Source organism: Neolamprologus brichardi, chromosome 20 (assembly GCF_056152115.1).
Source record: "Neolamprologus brichardi isolate AB-2024 chromosome 20, ASM5615211v1, whole genome shotgun sequence".
Classification (NCBI taxonomy): Eukaryota; Metazoa; Chordata; class Actinopteri; order Cichliformes; family Cichlidae; genus Neolamprologus; species Neolamprologus brichardi.
Genome location: NC_142123.1, coordinates 17,672,736 through 17,694,043, shown reverse-complemented (window position 1 = coordinate 17,694,043; position 21,308 = coordinate 17,672,736). Strand labels below are relative to the sequence as shown.

Genomic DNA, 21,308 nt, shown 5'->3' with positions numbered 1-21,308 from the left:
AAGCAGGGCTCCATGGTGTAAATTAGCTTTCACATAGAGCTTTCTGTGCCTGCACTCATCATGTCATTGTATTTTTATTTTTTTTGCCTGTCCTGTCTGCGACTGTAGCAATCAGAATTATTGTCTGAAGGCCAATAAAAATGCCCAACAGATTTATTTTTCCAAGTGCACCATTACTGATTTTGCTATACTGGTCCACTTGATGTCATACTTTAATAGATTTCAGGATTTTTATGTTTTTACTTCTGTTCTGTTATTACAATCAGAATAGACAGGACTGGGGTATGGGGTATTATACATGATTATATATCCCTATCTGTAAATAACGACTCATGTTAATTAATGTGCATTGTCCCGTTGAAATAAAAAAATATTCTTATGCAGATTATGTAACTTAGTCTAACTGCATTTGTGATTTAAAGCTGGAAATTTACCTTCAATTCCATCACACCCAGGGTCATTCAGTTGCATTCTGTCATTTTTCTTGATTTGATATCTGAATTGCTGACTGTCTGCTGTATTTAGGAGTGTATATCACAGTCTGCAGTGAAGACCAAATTTGAGCAGCATACAGTGAGGGCCAAGCAGATCTCTGAAGCCCTGCGTCACATTATGGATTCGGTATACATTGCTGCACAGGAGCAGAGGTGAGTCTGTGATTAAAAGCAGTATTTGTATATGCTGAGACTTTAAACCACAGACCCCCAAAAAGCATTGCCCTCCTCCTTTAGCCACAGAGTGCCTGGGGAAAGAATTCCCATAAATGGTTTTCATTGTGATTAAGACCCATGTGTGCAGCACATCTCCATCTTGAATAGACTTTCATTCTAAACTTAAAAAGCTGTGTGGGTTGGTGTGTAGAGTCTATTGTTTGGAGACCAAAGAGGACCGTCAGGACCGATTAGAGTTCATCGACAAGCAGTTGGATCTACTGACCATGGACTGTAAGTCCAAGATCAAGAAGATTACTGAGGAGGTGGAGAGACAGGTGAATCCCGGCACAGTGTGACTGTCCTGGTTTATGTGGATTCAGCTAAAAAGAGGGTGGTTGTTCTTTTAGGTTTCTAATGCCATGGCAGAGGAAATCAGGAAGCTCCATGTGCTGGTGGACGACTTCCATATGGACTTCCATCCATCACCAGTGGTGCTCAAGGTCTACAAAAATGTGAGTTTAACTTTAGCATATTCTTAGACTTTTACATTTACTCAGGGCCTTCTCGATATGACGTTCTTCTGCTTCCCTGGCCGCTGTGTCTGTGAGGATGCTATTCGTTCTGTGTTGTGGCATCCTGAGGGCACCCAGTTTGTGCTCCAGTGGATGATGAGAGTCAAACCCTAAATACTGATCCGTATGCTTTGGTCTCCAGTACACGTCAACTTTTAAATGTACCCCATTACTGATGGAAATCTCACAGTCTAACAAGGCTAACCTATCATTTTTTTCATATCCTCCCTGGTCAATCATTAAGGAACTGACCTCACAGCCCGTTGTTCACCACTGGTGCTAGTTCCAGTCATTATGCAAACTTGAATGAGTGATGAAATATTTCTCCCACTGAAAACGCTACGTCCAGATGAACAGAATCAACTTTTTAGGTGTAGTGAAAGTACATCAGGGTATGTTAATTGCACAATATTGTCTCCACTTGAAATACTCCAGTCAATCAGTCAAAACTGACAGATTTTTGATATCATGGCTTTAAAACCTAAAATCATTCAATCTTCTATGAACCTTATGTGTTAATCTAAGGAGCTTCTTTAAGACACTTTTCTTTCCAAGCTCCTTAGACCACAATGACCTGGATGACTGTGAACCTTCACAGACTTAATGTGACAGCCAAGCAACAGCAGATAGCCACAGCCCTGAGCTTGGTTTTGCTTGAGGTTTCTTGTGGTTAAAAGGGAACTTTTCAGTCCCACCGTCACCAAGTTCTTGCTCAAAGGAGATTGTTTGATTGTTGGGGTTTTCTGTCTATTATTGTAGCTTGCAATATAAAGCAACTTGAGGCGACTGCTCTTGTGATTTGGCTCAATATAAATAAAACTGCATTGCACTGAATTGAATTGATTTCATTAGTCATTGCTGCTTCAGGAACTTAATAACTTTGCCATAAATGATGGAACCATGAATTCTACTCTGCCAGAAAATCCTGAAAGAGAATGTTTGACCATCAGCTCATGCTCTGAAGCTCAAGCCACCTGGGTTATGCAGCACAACAGTGATCTGAAAAACAGAAGCAAGTCCACCTCTGAATTGCCCAGAAAAACAAAATGAAGGTTTTGGAGTGGTGTAGTCAAACTCTGGTCTTAAATCTGATTGTGATGCTTTGGCATGACGTTAAACAGCCCATTCATGCTTAAAACGCCTCCATTATAACTGTATTAAAATAATTATGCAAATAAGAGTCGGCCAAAATTTCTCTTCAGTGATGTGGAAAACTCATTGCCAGTTATCACAGATACTTGATTGCAATTCTTGCTGACAAAGAGTGGTATAACCAGTGATAATTTAGAGGGCAATCACTTTTTCACACAGGAAACATCTATGTCAGAGAGTAGACACAGAACCTAAGGCTAAGTTCACACTGCAGGTCTTAATGCTCAATTCCGATTTTTTTTGGATCAAATCCGATTTTTTTTTGTCTGCGTGTTCACACTACAAATAAAATGCAACAGCAAACGCGCTCTAGTGTGAACGCTCAAAGCGGCCCGCATGCGCAAAAGAAGACTTCACACACAATGCGCTCTATTTAGACCCAGAGCAAACAGTATTGTTTGACAGATGGCCCTTAATATAAAGACTTCGGACTTTTACGTTTCCCAATTTTTGCTTTAAGTTATTTTGTTATTTACATAATAATGTAAATAACAAAATTTATTTACATTATATGTAAATGTATTATTTACATAATAATGTAAATAACCTAATAATTATCCTTATTGCTGTTTAAGAGGGGAGCGGTGCTTCAAAGGATAGCTGCAGATTTCTGTCAGAATCTGCAGATTATACAGTACAAATAAAATGTTCACGTTTCTCCAACGTTGTCTTCCCAACAGTTTCACTGACATCTACACGGGATGGCCAGGAAGCGTTCGCGATGTCTTCTCGGGCGCTTATCCGGCGCTGATAATTGGCGTCTGTCTTGTGTCGGTGACGTAAAAGACGGATTTAATGCGACATGACCGTTCAAACAGCAGTCGCTTTCTGAAACATCGGATATGTATTGGATTCAGTACCACATACGAAAGTGACCCAGATCGGATTTGAAAATATCGGATTTGCGCTGTTCACACTGTCATACCATGATCGGATATGGGTCGCATAGGGTCAAAAAAATCGGATTTGATGCGCTTTCGCCTGCAGTGTGAACGTAGCCATATAGACCAGGGGTCTCAAACTCAGAGGAGCTGTGGGCTGCTGCTGCCGCCACTGTCATCTCATTGGAGGGCCACTTAAGTGATCAAGTAGAACAAAAAGAAAAACCAAGAAAATATCCACAAATATTTCCAAAAATGTAGTGCTTTTCTTTATTTTAAATATTCTATGATAAGAAAAATCTGCAAAAGTAAGCACAATTGTTTTTCCCCCTCACTCTTAGCTAACTGAAGCCTTTCATTGAACTACCAAATAAACAAATTTGTACTCTCTTTCTGGCCAGACACGTGGCAGCACTTCTGCTATCATTTTGTTCATATTTAACAAAATGAAAATGCAGACATGAGTGTACACATTAGTGTTTGACTCTCTTACTGAACTAACACAGTTTGTACTCTGTTTTTACCTCAGCCAGGTCCACGACTCTGAACCATGGTAAAGAGACCTCTGGTTAATACGTCGGGTTCCGTGTCGGGCTGGTAGCCGGTAGTTAGCTTTACTGTCTGGGTCAACTTTGCTAGCGAGAGACAGAGAGAGGCGTTAAAAGGCTGCTCCAACAGAACTCTATTGTTTCGGAGGCGGCGAACACAGTGTACAGTTCACTCTTAACAGCTTACTTACAGCTGGGCTCGTCAGGCACTCTGCAATGACTGTAGTGGTTATTATGATATTTACGTGGTTCATCTTCCGTTTCTCATCGGTCGCGACTTGTTTTCAACTCTCCTTTCTCTCTCTCTCTCACACTCACACACACACACACACACACACACACACACACACACACACAATGAGTGGGGCAGTCCCACTCATTTTCCCTGCTGCAGGGACCACACTGTTTGTGATGTTTATAGATCCTTCACTACAAGAACTATGATGCGCTGGGCAACTCTTCAACCCCCTTTTCAGCATTTTGGCCAATTCTCTCTAAACATTTTATGTTTAGTCAGGTCAGTTGTGGCCCCCAAAAGCCCTTCTCCAAAAGATGGGGATCTACTCACTGACATTGACACTTGCCCCATCCCACCATCCACAGAAAGTCACAATCTGGGTCTCACTTTGGACTCCAGTTTCATCCCAGGGTCATATAAGGGATGATATCAGGACCGTGGACAGCTCCTTGGGGCAATTGAAGTAGCAGAATGTTTCAACATCGCTTGAAAAAAAAAAAACTGCCAGCTTTTAAACCAAAGCCTCCCACTTTATGGAGGACCACAAGAGCCACGCGCATCAAAATAAAGAATTCTGTGCTTAAATAATGAATTGTAGAATAAATTCTGCATTTGTAAATTCATTTTTGAATTCCAATTTAATAAACTGCATTTCAAAATCCTTTTTCCAATTGCATTTCAAAAAACATTTTTGAATTCCAATTTAATAAACTGCATTTCAAAATCCTTTTTCCATTTGCACTTTAATAAACTGCATTTCAAAATCCTTTTTCCATTTGCACTTTAATAAACTGCATTTCAAAATCCATTTCCCTTTCCTGTTCGCTCTGGGATTAGGTGCTGGATTAGCTGCTGGATTAGCTCTTCGATTAACAATTTCCTTGAGGCTATTCAAATTGGCCACACCGTGGGATGTAAGGAGCTCTCTGATTGGTTGGTCAGACACGGGCTGTCTGCTTGGATTTTTCTAACTCATGGCTTCGCCCTGCTACGAAGCGTGTGTGCTTGTACAAAGGCCGTTCAACCTCAGGATTTACACTCGGTTCGACACAGATATGTGAAGAATGAAGGGACCCTGCACCGAAACTGAGTTGCAGCCTCTGACTGAGTGCCTGTTTTTGCAGTCTGGCCACCTGTTGAAGGTAACGTGCTAACGTGGCTAACACTAGCATCACCTCATGTAGCCCCGTTATTTAAAGGTCATTTTAGCTTATGAAATTTTTATGTCGCAGCTGTACGAGCTAGCTACGTGTTTTGTAAGCTGCTGTGCTCTTCACAAATAAAGCTGGAAGCAGCTCAGACTGTTAGAACCAGCACTGAGGCCTGTTACATTTATACAGTGTTAGAGCAATGGCTGCAGCCTACAGCCTTTAAACTAGCGATTAAAATGCTGACAGTCAACTCGTCAGTCCAGTTGTTACCACATTACTCTATGGTACTTAGAGTGAAAACAACTGAGACAGGCTGATTTAAAATAACAGCTTTCAGTTCTCTCATTCCTTATATCAAGACTGGAGATCACACTACTGATTTCAGCTCATTTAATATGTGAGTGCACAGATTCATTCTCAACTGGACATAAACGATGATCAAAGGTTGTGTATATATGATGAAGTCATCAAATCCCAGCCTCTAACACAGTGCGCTGAATCTTAGCTTTGAATGTCCAGTATATTCTAATCAGTGCAATCTAAGCATTCACTGAACCTACAGTACCTACAACTGTGTGGTAAAGATACAGATAATGAAATTTAATTATTAATACAATATACATCATGAAAAATGAAAACTAAAATTGATTCAGTTTAGTACTTTTCTCTGTATGCTCTGTGATTATAAAGGCCTTAAATTCTGTGATATATACTGTAAATGATTTTCACAAAGGTCGTAAAGTACTTAAATCACTGCTGATAGTCTGGTTGTTTATATTTTCATGTTTTTGTGTCTGTAGGGCTGTTTGATGATAATTTGGACTCCTCTGGGAGATGAGGACACACCCACATCTGTTCCATACTGCAGCCATGGATGGTGTTACAGCTTTGGGGCATCAGACACACACACCGGAAAACCAGCACCTGGACTTCATGCAGGAGAGACTGCCTCAGTGATGGACTCTGCATCCTCTACTTTACCTCCTAATCTCTTTCTTCTTTAACACACAATTAAAATCACTTCAAAAGAGTGTAAACTTACTGAGGAAGTTTTACTTGTACACATTTGTACTTTTGCTTGTTTTGAGTTATTTTTAAGAAGAGTAAAGTTATTCACATAAAGTTTTTATTCTTCTGTATTTATTCTTTTGTATCATGTACCACAGTCATACTGAACTTTACAGACCTGGTGAATTGGAGAAAACAAAGATCACACACATATATATCATTCAGCTTCAGCAGTATTTCTATTCATCTTATGAATTCCAGTCTAATGTCAATTCACTGAGTTCAGTTTTTGTCTTAAACTCCAGATAATACCACCTGGTTCAACAATCTTTTTATCTGATTTCTGGCAAAATGTTTTCTTCTTTCTTCTGAAAGAAGAAAACATTTTGGGCTCAATTTCAGCCTCAGGCAAAATTGAGCCCAAAGAAACAACAACAAAGTTTAGCTCCTCTGGATTTTCCATGGAAAATTGTTTTATCACTCATCCAGGTGATAAAACACTCATCACCAGTGATGAATGTATCTCCCACTGGAAACCATTGTGTCCAGTTAAAGTCAATCGACTTTTTTAAGGAGAGTTGTTAGATGCTGTGCTCATGAGGACAATGAGTTTTAACTTGCAGCACAACACAAAGCTGCCATACTGGATCAACGATGAAAACATGAATATCCTCATGACACATCACACATGATCCAGCATTGTTCTAAGAATGCAATCTTTCTTATCGGAAGTTTCCACAGCTGCCAGAAAGGGACAGATTTCTGGCTGGTCTTAATGAGTGGTCGTTGCTCTCTCGTTTTCTCTGGAATTGCTGCACGGAGGATGTAACACCCATGATAAGCGCTGAGGTGTGTGTCCTTGTCAGAAATCAGCAATGCTCAGCTTCCAAGTAAGGAAAAGTGGAACCAGAAGATATTCAAATGCATCTCTCCACAGCTGCTGATGAATTCTACAAAAAACAAAGTTTGTTAAAAACATTTGCAGGTGAATCACCACTGATTTATCAGTGACATCCATTTTATCAAAAATTACTGACAAGTGGATAACTAGGATATATAATATATATATATTCATATATATATAATTTCAAAAATGTACTGTACAAAATGGAACTATATATGACAAATGTGGTGTGGTGCTTGTGGAATTTTTAACAAGGACCCTACAAAACTTTACAGTACTCATGCTGCCAAACTTTTGACAGCTAGGTGTGCAGTTCCTGCTTTAAATGCATTCAAAATCTAAGTGATAGGAGGCCAGAAATGTTTGAGCTCACTTATGAACCTACATCATTGAGGCAGTCTCTCCTGCATGAAGTCCAGGTGCTGGTTTTCCGGTGTGTGTGTCTGATGCCCCAAAGCTGCCTCAGAGCTGTAACATCATCCATGGCTGCAGTATGGAACAGATGTGGGTGTGTCCTCATCTCCCAGAGGAGTCCAAATTGTCATCAAACAGCCCTACAGACACAAAAACATGAAAATATAAACAACCAGACTATCAGCAGTGATTTAAGTACTTTAAGACCTCTGTGAAAATCATTTACAGTATATATCACAGAATTTAAGGCCTTTATAATCACAGAGCATACAGAGAAAAGTACTAAACTGAATTAATTTCAGCTTTCGTTTCTCATGATGTATATTGTATTAATAATTAAGTTTCATTATCTGCATCTTTACCACACATTTGTCACACAGGTGTAGATACTGTAGATTCAGTGAATGCTTAGATTGCACTGATTAGAATATACTGGACATTCAAAGCTAAGATTCAGCGCACTGTGTTAGAGGCTGGGATTTGATGACTTCATCATATATACAACCTTTGATCATCGTTTATGTCCAGTTGAGAATGAATCTGTGCACTCACATATTAAATGAGCTGAAATCAGTAGTGTGATCTCCAGTCTTTATATGCTGAATGAGAGAACTGACAGCTGTTATTTTAATCAGCCTGTCTCAGTTGTTTTAACTCTAAGTACCATAGAGTAATGTGGTAACAACTGGACTGACGAGTTGACTGTCAGCATTTTAATCGCTAGTTTAAAGGCTGTAGGCTGCAGCCGTTGCTCTAACACTGTATAAATGTATCAGGCCTCAGTGCTGGTTCTAACAGTCTGAGCTGCTTCCAGCTTTATTTGTGAAGAGCACAGCAGCTTACAAAACACGTAGCTAGCTCGTACAGCTGCGACATAAAAATTTCATAAGCTAAAATGACCTTAAAATAACGGGGCTACATGAGGTGATGCTAGCGTTAGCCACGTTAGCACGTTACCTTCAACAGGTGGCCAGACTGCAAAAACAGGCACTCAGTCAGAGGCTGCGCTCTCCGTTTCGGTGCAGAGTCCCTTCATTCTTCACATATCTGTGTCGAGCCGAGTGTAAATCCTGAGGCTGAACGGCCTTTGTACAAGCACACACGCTTCATAGCAGGGCGAAGCCATGAGGTAGAAAAATCCAAGCAGACAGCCTGTGTCTGACCAACCAGAGAGCTCCTTACATCCCACGGTGTGGCTAATTTGAATAGCCTCAAGGAAGTTGTTAATCGAAGATAGTGATGTGTCCTGTGTGTCGAAGCGTCGAATCGTGTCGGGGCGTTTTTGTGAAGCGCGTGTCGGGGCTCGCTTTGATTACGTATGCAGTGACGTTCGAGGCCTCGCGGGCAGTCCGTACCACGTGACTGATTCAGGGACTGGTTCACCGGTTCGCGCCAGATTCGAAATAAAATGGGCAGAAAAACACAGCTGATTTCTCCATCACATTGTGTTGTGGAATTGGATTACGTACGTGTTACATAGTTACTTGAGCATTTCTTCTTAGATGGAACCAGCAAGGAAGAGATTTTTATTTTATTTTATCTTTCCTAATAAAGTATGCACACAGTAATAAATATCACAAATGATAAGCACCATAATATAAATAAACAACACTACAGAGGCTATAATCTGATTTCTGTCTTTTAGTTTATTAAAAAGTGAAGCACCAAACTCTAGTTTGTGTCATTATCCAGATGTACATAAGCATGATTACACAGTTACCAGGAGCAGGTTTTGATTATCGATTAAAATCGATTCTAGCTTGGATAACGTGATATCAATTCATTAAAATCCTGAATCGATTTTTAATATAAATATTACTACATTTCAACCACCACCAAACAGCTAAAACAGTAAATGAGAGCAGGTACACCGATTCTGCACAAAGACGTAAACACAAAGCGCGGAGCGCTGACGCATCAGAATCAGTGAGATGTCGCCTTTCTCACCAGACAGCGCGGACACGGTCGGGGCTGAAAGCCGACAGCTCACTGATTCTTATCCGTCGACGGGTCCATGCTTCGTGTTTACGCCTTTTTTGCGCTGATTCTGAAGCTGCAGGTTTTATTTCTCTTGAAACAATATTGACCGAACCAGCAGCAAAAGGAGATCCATACGCTTCACATAAACATCGTCATGAATTCCCTCTGACTTTTGCTGTTTTGCTTTCACCAGGATAAAATCACACTTCATGCACAGCTTTCTCTCTCTCACTCTCTCTCTCACACACACACTCTCTCTCTCTCTCTCTCTCTCTCTCTCTCTCTCTCTCTCTCTCTCACACACACTCACACACACACACACACACACACACACACACACACACACACACACACGCACAGTATACTTCAAGAACAGTTTCCTGTCTAAAAATCTGTTTTCTGCATTATTCGCTTGTTTGTTAGGCATAAGACCTCCATTGTTTACAGCGCTGTCAGCCGCTGTTTTTTCCCTTTTAAATACTTCCGAAAAGAAAACCTAATTTCTTCCGTTTAATAGGCTACTAAAATAATTTAAACTTTTTAACATTATGCAAAATTGCAAAACGCTAAGGTGTGTCTCTAATACAACCTCTGTAATTTGCTCTGCTTCAATTCAGCAGCATCAGGTAATGTTCATTTGTTGATTAATGGGTTTCTTTCGGTTTTGATCTACTGCTGAATATTTTTATAAAATCGTTTTTCTGTTTTAGCCTCAGCTATGTTGACACAAAGGCATCTGCTGTGATGCTTACACCTTAGATAAAGTCTCGAAAGTGTCAGCTTTCTTTTTATAGTTATACAAATATGCAAATGTACTGATCTATGATCTGAATTATACTATTGACTGACTGTCTGAGGCTAACAGTTACACAATCATACCAAAACTCTGTCCTGATAGTTTCCACTTTCTCTTTTGTATCACATACTGAGACAATATTCGGGATAAACAACCATGAAAACAATTTATTTATTCAGTTTAGAGGTTTACAGATCATTATAATCACAGAGCCCGCTTCACTTGTATTGTCCACTTGATGGCGCAGTAGAGCAAATGAATCATCACAATGCTTCGAACCATGAGTCGACCAATTGGGTGGAAAGCTTCAGTTCATCATGAGGCTTCATCTCACCATCACTAATCGAAGAGCTAATCCAGCACCTAATCCAGCACCTAAGCCCGGAGCGAACAGGAAAGGGAAATGGATTTTAAAATGCAGTTTATTAAAGTGCAAGTGGAAAAAGGATTTTGAAATGCAGTTTATTAAAGTGCAAGTGGAAAAAGGATTTTGAAATGCAGTTTATTAAATTGGAATTCAAAAATGAATTTACAAATGCAGAATTTATTCTACAATTTATTATTTAAGCACAGAATTCTTTATTTCGATGCATGTGGCTCTTGTGGTCCTCCATACCACTTGTCGCGTATATCTAAAACATTTTGTCCTGATTCCTGCAGTTTGAGATTATGCTCGTTGAGATGTCCAGTTCTATCAGCAAGATACTTTCTACAGATAAGCCATCTAACAGCACAGTGGAGCAGGATGTCTTTGTATGAGCTATCCATCTCCTCGAGCAGAGACTGGAATTGGCAGTAAGTTAACGTTCCTGGGCCTGAAGCTGATTTTCACATACCAACCTCCCCAGTGTGTGCAGCTTTGCTCTCAGGTCCAAGACATATTAAATCTGGCTTTTAGCTGGACTTGGACCTTCCTTCCAGCTTCCCTTAACCAGGTCCAACACCCCCGTGACCTGGAGTACCTCAGCAAACAACTGAGGCTCTAATCAGCGATCCAATTGCGTAAATCCTCGTGAATGAACTTTCAAATCATGGACTTTAAAGTCTTTTTCAGCCTCTCCACCAGCCTGTCAGTCTGAGGGTGGTAGACACTAGTCCAAACAGATTGAATGCCAAATAATTCATACAGCTCTTTAAGTGTAGCTCAGAAGGGGTGTGGCCTCAGGAGGTAGAGCAGGTCATCTACTGACCGGAAGGTTGGTGGTTTGAACTCTGGCTCCCCCAGACTGCATGCCAAATATCTTTGATATTAAGATATAAATATCAAGATTTTAACCCCAAGTTGCTCTCTCATGCATCCACCTTTTAATGTTAGAATCTTAAAAGCACAGAAGAAGTGCTTGTGTGAATGTGGCATGTTGTATAAAGCCCTGAGTCCTGAGTGCGGTAGAGTAGAAAAGCGCTACATAAGAATCATAAGAGTTCAGTTACCATTTACCATTTAAGTGTGCAGTCAAATGAGACCTGATAATGGGTGCAAAGAGGCTTTTGGAATGGTCGGCTGGTTAACCATCTGACACTTCAGGCAGGATGCACACCATCAGCGCACATTCTTTTGGATGCCCGGCCAATAAAATATACCTTTTTCCATATCATCATGTAGTTTAGATGTTTGTTAGCGGCCCTGAACCTACACAGTAGAAAAAAGGTTGTCAATTTCCCCTTGTGGGACTAATAAAGGTATATCAATAATCAAAGGTGTCAGTGAAAGAGACATGCAGATTGTGGTCTGTAATGACATCTTATATAAGGGATTGTCGTTAAACCTTTCAAAAAAACTCATGCTTTAACTTTTCTTTGTCATTGTTTGTTGTAGGAACTCCATCGGCACATAGAGGAGGGCCTGGGCAAGAACATGTCGGAGAGGTGCTCCACCTCCATCAGCAGTGCACTGCAGACCACACAGAATGACATGATTGGTAACATGTCCACCTTTCTACTTCAACAGGCTCCGGTTTACGTTAAGCCACTATGAGGTTTTCAGCTATGATTGCCAAACACATGTGTATTTGTGGCATGCAACTAGTTACACTATATGGCAGGGGTGGGCAATTCCAGGCCTCGAGGGCCGGTGTCCTGCAGGTTTTAAATCTCACCTTGGGTCAACCAGAGATGGGCAGTAACGCGTTACTTGTAACGCGTTACTGTAATCGGATTACTTTTTTCAAGTAACGAGTAAAGTAAGGGATTACTATTGCAAAAACGGTAATTAGATTACCGTTACTTTCCCTAGGAACGCTGCGTTACTGCGTTACTAAAACCGTGATCTTTTGCGAGAATGTCTCATGACAATGACGTAAGCGAGTGCGACGGCTGTGGTAGCGCGTGTGTAAATCAACAATAGAAAACATGGAGCGAGGGATAGAGTACGATCGTACAGCATTTAATACTTGGAAATACCGACATTACTTTGAATTTGACTCTTTAAAAAGCGACAAAAACATAAGCGTACGTTGTACACTCTGCATCGGAAGAAAACTTCTTTCTACGTCGAAAAATTCCACTTCCAACCTGAGCAAGCACCTAGCACGCTGCCACACGAATGTTAAATTGACAGAAAACCCCCAGGATCCCCTCACTGACGTGACCACTGTGGCTACCACATCTACTTCCACCGGGCAAACCTCAGATGGACCCACTCCTGCTAAACAGGTTAAACTAGACGTAAGAGCGACAGGACTTATTAGTGCCGCTGAACTGAAGAAGCTCGTCGCTGCCTATATCGTCGAGGACATGTTGCCGATTTCCACTGTAGACTCTGAATCATTCCGACGCATCGTAGAAAAAATACCAACTAAAAGTGGTGTCAAGCTGCCCCAGAGAAAGTCATTTGTAGGATACCTTGAGAGAGAATATGACAAAATGAACTCTAACTTGAAGGCTACACTTGAAGAGGCAGAGTTTGTTTCCACCACTGCCGACATCTGGACGGTAAATAATAAAAGTTTTATGGGTGTAACAGTTCACTGGATTAATTCCACATTACAACGCAACAAGGCCGCCCTAGCATGCAAGAGAATTAGAGGCAGCCATACCTATGATGTAATTGGAGCAGAGATTGAAGAAATCCATTCATCATATGGACTACAAGGCAAAGTTATTGCCACTGTAACGGATAATGCATCCAATTTTGCCAAAGCATTCAGAGTATATCAGCCCTGTCATTTGGACTCTGAATCTGAAAATGAAGAGGGTGATGACGAGGAACCGACCTTTACTGATGTCATAGAAGCTCTTTCAACTGCATCTGATGATGCACAGTTTAGCCTCCCTCCACACTACAGATGTGCATCGCACACAATTAACTTGATTTCAACAAGCGATGTTGACAAACATCTAAATTCCTGTGCAGACACCAAGGCTGTATATAGGAATAGCATTGCAAAATGTTCTGCTCTTTGGACTAAAGCAAGTCGATCAACATTAGCCTCTGAACAGGTGGAGGAAGTCAGCCGGAGGAAACTAATGGTACCGACATCCACAAGGTGGAATTCCCTGTATGAGGCCATTTCTAGAATCATCACAATTCCCTTGAATGAACTTAATCCCCTGTGTGTAAAACTGGGAATCAAGTGCCTTAATGAAAGGGAGTACCAGTTCTTGAAAGAGTACTGTACTGTGATGAAGCCCCTGACAGTGGCTCTGGACATCTTACAAGGGGATGAGTGCACCTATGGGGCTTTACTGCCAACACTCACAAGCCTGATGTCAAAGACACTTGCCCTGAAAGATGACCTCTCTAGAATGACAGCCAGCCTTCCAGATGTCATTGTAAAGGTAAGATTATTATTAATTGCTTTGGGTGGATTTGTTAAATTTATTATACCATTCACAGTGGGTGGATGTTATACTTAGTTTTAAGCAGCGTGTACAATTATTAAAATGATAGAATAAAAGACCAAGTATTCACCCCTTGTTAAATATCAGGGACATTGATCATCATTAATCATGAATATTAATCATAATATCAACAAAAGCCTCAACCAAAATTAAATCTCAGACAGTATTGATAATAGAAAATATAGATGGTTTGGAGCTGTAAAGCCCACAAAATAATGACAATAGGTAATTATATAGTAAAATAATTTTATTCTTAGATGCATCATATTGTATGTTACAGGCCATCAAGACTCGTTTTGATGCTGTTCTGGATAGCCAAGAAGGACTTCTCGCAGCGGCCACTTGTCCCAAGTTTAAACTTCGTTGGCTGAGAGATGAGCATAGGAGAGAGTATGTGAAGGAGCTCCTGATAACAGAGTGTCGTAAAGCTGCTCCTGCAACTGAGAACACTAATGTGTCCCAAATACCAGCCAGCCCAGCCGAAATGGACTTTTTTGAATTTCAGAATCAGCCCACAGAAAGCTTCTCAGCAGAAAAAGAAGTAACTGACTTTTTAAGGTCAGGCTATGAGCTTGAGATTCTGAATCAGTTCCCAAATCTCAAAAAGATGTACATGAAATACAACAGTCCAACTCCATCCAGTGCACCAGTGGAACGGCTGTTCAGTTTAGGTGGATTGGTGCTTTCCCCAAAAAGGAACAGAATGTCTGATAGAAGGTTTGAGAAGCTTCTGCTGATGCGATATAACCACTGTTTCAGTCCAAAAGAAAACAATAAAACATAGGTATTTTTCAGGGTTTCCCCAAAATGAGACTGGATTAACAGCCTAAATGTAGCATGCAATAGCAATTTCTGTTTTTGTAATCTCAATATTATGCCTCTCTGCACTTTACCAACTGTTAAAAGATGTTATTGTTAATTTTATTTATTTTATTTATTTATTTTTTGCTGTATTTATATGAAAGGATGTGTGTGTGTATACACAAAAATAATTTATGTTACATGCTGGAGTATGCAGAAATACAGTTTAAGCCTTTATTTTCTTAAAATATGGTGTAATGTGCAGAAATATGTTCAAATGTTAAACAAATTTATTAAAGTCAAAGACTGTTGAATTTAATTAAATTTTTGTTTGATGCACTGTTTATAAAGTTAAGATTAAAAGTAATAAACAATTTTTTAAAAAGACACTTTTCCATTTGATTCACTTTTATATGATGGATTATGCAGAAAAAATAGAACTGGCCCAAAAGGTCTATTGCTTTATCACGCATTCAGGTAGTGTATCATGTTTTTTAAAAGTAACTAAGTAACTAAGTAACTAAGTAATTAATTACTTTTGAAAATAAGTAATCAGTAAAGTAATGGGATTACTTTTTTTGAGAAGTAATCAGTAATCAGTAACTAATTACTTTTTTCAAGTAACTTGACCAACACTGGGGTCAACACACCTGAATCAAATGATTTGTTCGTTACCAGGCCTCTGGAGAACTTCAGGACTTCATGTTGAGGAGCTAATTTAGCCATTTAAATCAGCTGTGTTGGATCAAGGACACATCTAAAACCTGCAGGGCCTCGAGGCCTGGAGTTGCCCACCCTTGCTATATGGAATAGTTATTGTTTGAAAATTGTGTTGTAATTCATAGCCAAGCAGAAAATAGTTATTTATTTTCACAATGACGCTGCTGTTTTCTGTTCATGTGTGCAGAGGGTCTGAAGCCTTTGCTGCCCAGTGCCGTGAGAGAGCAGGTTGACAAGCTGGTGCCTCGAAGTCAGTGCTTCAGCCTCAGTTATGACCTTGCCTGTGACAAGCTTTGCAGTGACTTTCAGGAAGATATCAGCTTCCACTTCTCTCTGGGCTGGACCATGCTGGTCAACCGCTTCCTCGGACCCAAGAATACCCGACGCGTTCTCATGGGCTACAATGACCAGGTAACATTGCCAGAAGTATAAACTTCCTCAAAGTGTCTACATAAGCAACATTGTATACAATTAAAAAGCATATTTGATGCATAGAATCCGGAAACAAAAAGCATAATCACATACCTAAATTGATATAGAAAGCTTCTTTTTCACCTTCAGCCGTGTCCTACTGTTGGACATGACCAGAATAAAACCAGGACAAAAAGACCAGAGCTGGATTGATCTGTACAGGGCCGTGTGCTTTGTGAGGTTATTCGCTGTGTTGTCCATACAGGTTCCTCGCCCAATGGCCTTGACACCGGTCAGCACCAGCATGCCTCCATTTCCACAAAGCGCCATGACCCAGGAGGAGCTGATGGTCTCTATGGTGACCGGTCTTGCTTCCCTCACCTCCCGTACTTCCATGGGTGTTCTTGTCGTTGGTGGAGTGGTGAGGATCTACAAACACACCGCACACAATTAGAATTGAATGAAATATTAAGGAAACAGATCTGTTTTGGTATTCCAGAATCAAAGAGGTAGTGATGGGCAACAAATGTATTATAATGCTCTACAGAGTGAATTGCAAAGCTCTGAAAATGGGACAGTACTTGCTTTTCCTGTTGTGGGATGGGAGTTGAAATGATCTGAACTGTGATGTTTTTGATTACATGCTGGCAAAAAGCACAATAAAACCACAGCAACAGTGTTTACTCACCACCTGTAACACTTGCCAGAAAGGCTTTCTCATTAAGTTCATCATTTTATCATAGTTTTTATTAAAGAGTTATTCAAATTTTTGCACTATGAAGATTCCAAACTAACTTTTTGAATGCTAATTTTATTTCCTCATGCCTTTTGTTATTTCATAATAGCCAACCATTAAACGTAGACTTAGTGCTCAGCCTATGTTTCAGCCTGACCTTGGTCTTTCATTCTGTGTAGATCTGGAAAGCAGTGGGCTGGCGTCTCATCGCTTTGTCACTGGGCCTTTATGGGCTCCTCTACATCTATGAGCGGCTCACCTGGACCACCAAGGCCAAAGAAAGAGCCTTTAAGAGGCAGTTTGTGGATTACGCCAGTGAGAAGCTACAGCTCATTGTCAGTTACACTGGATCCAACTGCAGCCACCAAGTCCAGCAGTGAGCACACATAATTAGACTAATGTTACAGGAGAGAATGCCAAGTATATTTGTGATCCAGCACTGAATATTGTCGAGCCTTTCTAACGCTGTGTGTGGTTGACAGGGAATTGGCTGGGGTGTTTGCTCAGCTCTGCCAGCAGGTTGACATCACCCGTCAAAATCTTGAAGATGACATCACTGACATGAACAGCAAGATTGAGCTGCTGGACAGCCTCCAGAGCAAGGCTAAGCTGCTACGGTAAAAAATGATAACCTCAACTGTGGCTCTTTGCTCATGCATGTTGTGTGTCTCTCTTTACAATGTAGAGCCTTGGGCGGAGTGATGAGGAGCAAAGTCCTGACTATAAACATATTTCCAGTTAAAATGAAATTGCAGTGGTGGAAAGAGCGAGTTAACTGTCAAACTTGTAAAACACTAGGCATTATTAAACATTTTGTTCACAGGTTACAGGTGACAAGCTATTTCAAAGAGTTCTTGGTTCCAACCTGCTGACAAGCTGGGGTCTTTCTATGTGGTGTTTGCATGTCCTCCCTGTGCCTAAATGGGTTCTCTTCCGTATCTGGGCTTGCTACCACAGTTCAAAGACAGGCACATTAGACTAATTTATGATTTGGAATTGGCAATAGGTGTGAATGTGAACAGTTGTTTGCATTAGCCCCGTGAAACTGGTGATGTATGCTTCAACATTTCCTGGGTCCACTCCACAGTCTCCTTCCGGTAGGAAGTGCCCGGAACCACTTTTCCTAGGATCCATCATAATCTGATTCCTGAACCATCTCCACTGGCTCCATTTGATGTGGAGGAATAGCGACTGTATTCCTGTATTTCTGTATTTCTGTATGTAGTCTGTGTTTTTATACTTTGGTCACTGCTCACCCCAAGTGGTGAGCAGTGACCAAAGTATAGGCTCCAATGGGGTGGGGGTTGGGGATGAAATGATCGAGTGTCTCTGCAAACAAACAAAAGTCTGGGCCTGAACCTGTGTGCATGCAGCAACACATGTTCTTATATGTGGAGGTGCAACATGAACTTATAGTAAGGCAAATCCAATTTATCATGAACAACATTGTGCTGTCTCTTACTTGTCCATGTGTTCTGTTCAAGCGTGGATGCAAAGAGTTCCCTTGAAGCTGTATCAACCAGCTGTACTTGAAGAAGAGTGACTTCACACTAAATAAATTTGTAGGGCTGGTGTGATTAATCAAGTAATTCATTTACAAATGGACACATTCTATGCTTTTATATGATGATGTAAACATGAGAGTTTTGCCCACATTTGTGACAAAAAGAGACCTGCAACAGAAACGTAATTAACAGCAGCATGTAAATAAAACACCTGACAACATTAAACCCAGACAGCCCCCAGTTTTTAGCAAAAACATTGATAACACAACTGCAGAGAGTGAAAGAAAACATGTTTCTGGTCCAAAAAGAAAAAGCAGCACATAAACTGGAACCTCGAAGTCCACCAACTACACCAGACTGTGCCAGGTTCCAAACTGAGTTGTGCAGCCATTCACAGCAGGGCCAGAGTGTTTTTTGCACTGTGCCATGTTCAAGCATGATCTCAGGGTGACTATATTTCTGATCAACACATGCTGTTTGCAGGTGTTTCTTTTAAACATGCAACTTGTTGCATAATTGTCTATTTTTTATTTTTATTTTTTTAAACGTGTGTTTGCGTTTGTGTGCTTTTTCAGGAATAAAGCGGGCTGGCTGGACAGTGAGCTCAACATGTTCACCCAGCAGTATCTTCATCACAGCAAGTAAAACCAGGTGGAACATCCTCAAAGGGAAAGAGTGGCACCGGAGCAACGTTTTGTACATCTGTTAATGGTTCCTCACAGGTGTATTTGAAGTCACTGAGAGAAATACTAACATTACTTTTAACAGAAGGCGTGGTTTGGATATCTGACATAAGTTGAAGGAGCTGCTAATTAGTTGTCATGTAGTTGTGTAGACGTGATGTCAGGATCAGTCTGTTGAGCTTGTCCGTGTTCAGTTGTGGTAATGTGCAAATGAACATGAACTGGCCATCTGTTGATGGCTCATCAGCACTGATCAGTCACACCCACCAACTTCTGTCAAAAACTCTGTCACGCTGTCCTTTAATGGAATTCTGCTTAACCTGGCACTTTTTGCCTGTATAGATGTGATTTTGTGTATACATGTGAACACTGGACAAATACAGAAGTAAGACACTCCACCAGTGAATGGGAAAATGTGTGTGTTGTCATGGTAGTCCGTGATATTCCATTGCGTCATGATGACACACACACACACAGACATTTGATGTGCATTTCCTTTATTATTGCTACTGATAAGACACCACACATCCGAATGACTAAAAACATCAGAAATTGCTTTGCAGTTAAATAATAGGAGATTTTATATAACCTTTTATTCTTTTTCTTGTGACGTTGTCAGATTAAGCCACTCTTGCTGTTGCAGATGTAAGGCTTTACTTTGATATGTCCCACCTGCTTACACATTGTTACAGATAAACCACACACACACTCGAGTGAGACAGCATTTCCACCATAACAACGAACGTCTGAGGAAAGACAAAAGGATGTTGACCCAGCCTCCAGAGTCAAATCGGAGCTGAACCGACTTGTAAAGTGACAGAGGACAGCTGCACAGTTGGGCCTTTGTTAAGCTGTAGCAGTGAATAATAAGATACAGCAGGTTTTGGATACTCACAGAGTACTTGTTAAGAGCAAACATTCACTGTTTGCTTGCTTTCTGGTGCTCTCTGATTAGAAGAACATTTAGAAACTTTTAGAAATGGTTTGCTTCACCTGCACCATTTAGCAGAATTGCAGAAAAAAAAGACTAGAGCCACACAGTTGAGCTAAGACTAGCTAAAGTAAAGAACATGCAACTTTATTGTATTTTTATTTATTAGATTTTCTTGAGCTGATTTCTAGTCCCAGCTTCTCACGGACATCACAACATCTTTGTGTTTGGTGTTTGGCTCTTCCTTTAACAAAGCCAATTTGAAAGTTTAGCACTGTGCAGTATGTGTGGAGTAACATTTTTCACTCCCACTAAATGTTGTGCTTTCAGAAGTGTGAGCAGAATGAAATTATTATTTTGAACTAGAAGCAGTGACAAAGAAGAAACATCACAGTAGATGTGACTTAATTGTCCACGGTTGTATACTGTTTGTGTTGCCAAATGATGCTGCTGTAATAACCCTGTTTTGTTTGTTTTTTTGTTGTTGTTTTTTTGTTTTGGGGTTTGTTTGTTTTTTAGGGCAAATATATGCTTTTCATCCATTTGCTCTGTTTCTTTTGTTTTGCCCTAAAGCAAGTGTACACCAACAGAACAGTTTTCTGCTTTTGGGACATTGACAGTACCTGCATGCAGCCTTTACATGCAACTAGTGTAATTTCTTGCCCTATTAAAATGTGTATGTATGTGTAAAAGTAAATAAAGAGAAATTATCAACTATAAAGTTAATACCAAATTTTATTTATGTATATGTGTGTGTGTGTGTGTGTGTGTGTGTGTGTGTGCGTGCGTGTATGCGTGTGTGTACGTGTACGTAGGCACACACGTTATGCAAAAAATAACTAGTGAGTTTCTGAATGTTATACAGTTGAATTTTACAATAATGCTTTTGACCATCAAATTCTTAGTGACCAAAATTAAGAATTATTTTTTCTGGGGGTTTTGTACGTACGTACATGTACACACACGCACGCACGCGTGTGTACGTACATGTACACACACGCGTGCGTGCATGCGTACATGTACACACGTGCGTGCGTGCGTACATGTACACACACGCGCGTGCGTGCGTACATGTACACACACGCGCGTACGTGCGTGCGTGCATGTACACACACGCGTACGTACACGTACACACGCATGCGTGTGTAAGTGTACGTACGTACAAAACCCCCACAAAAAATAATTCTTAATTTTGGTCACTAAGAATTTGATGGTCAAAAGCATTATTGTAAAATTCAACTGTATAACATTCAGAAACTCACTAGTTATTTTTTGCAATATGGTATTGACAGTCTGACTGTAGTCTTCTCGGTGTATCCTTAGGTGTGAAATGAGTGCAGTGAAAGCTGTTTCGCAAGTTTCTGCTCTGCATCAAACTAGACCA

At 40.5% G+C, this 21,308-nt stretch overlaps 1 protein-coding gene across 1 annotated transcript in view; it reads left to right on the top strand.

Annotated features, from left to right (window-relative positions):
* Positions 1 to 20,645, top strand: part of mfn2 (mitofusin 2) — a 39,159-nt gene extending 18,514 nt beyond the window's left edge. The window contains exons 10-18 of the mRNA XM_006807158.3: positions 526 to 647; positions 862 to 988; positions 1,061 to 1,165; positions 12,114 to 12,216; positions 15,846 to 16,069; positions 16,335 to 16,490; positions 16,985 to 17,181; positions 17,288 to 17,422; positions 18,886 to 20,645. Of these exons, the coding sequence (XP_006807221.1) occupies positions 526 to 647; positions 862 to 988; positions 1,061 to 1,165; positions 12,114 to 12,216; positions 15,846 to 16,069; positions 16,335 to 16,490; positions 16,985 to 17,181; positions 17,288 to 17,422; positions 18,886 to 18,955 (1,239 nt within the window). The 3' untranslated portion in view covers positions 18,956 to 20,645. The remainder of the gene's footprint in view (positions 1 to 525; positions 648 to 861; positions 989 to 1,060; positions 1,166 to 12,113; positions 12,217 to 15,845; positions 16,070 to 16,334; positions 16,491 to 16,984; positions 17,182 to 17,287; positions 17,423 to 18,885) is intronic.
* Positions 20,646 to 21,308: the final 663 nt, after the last annotated feature.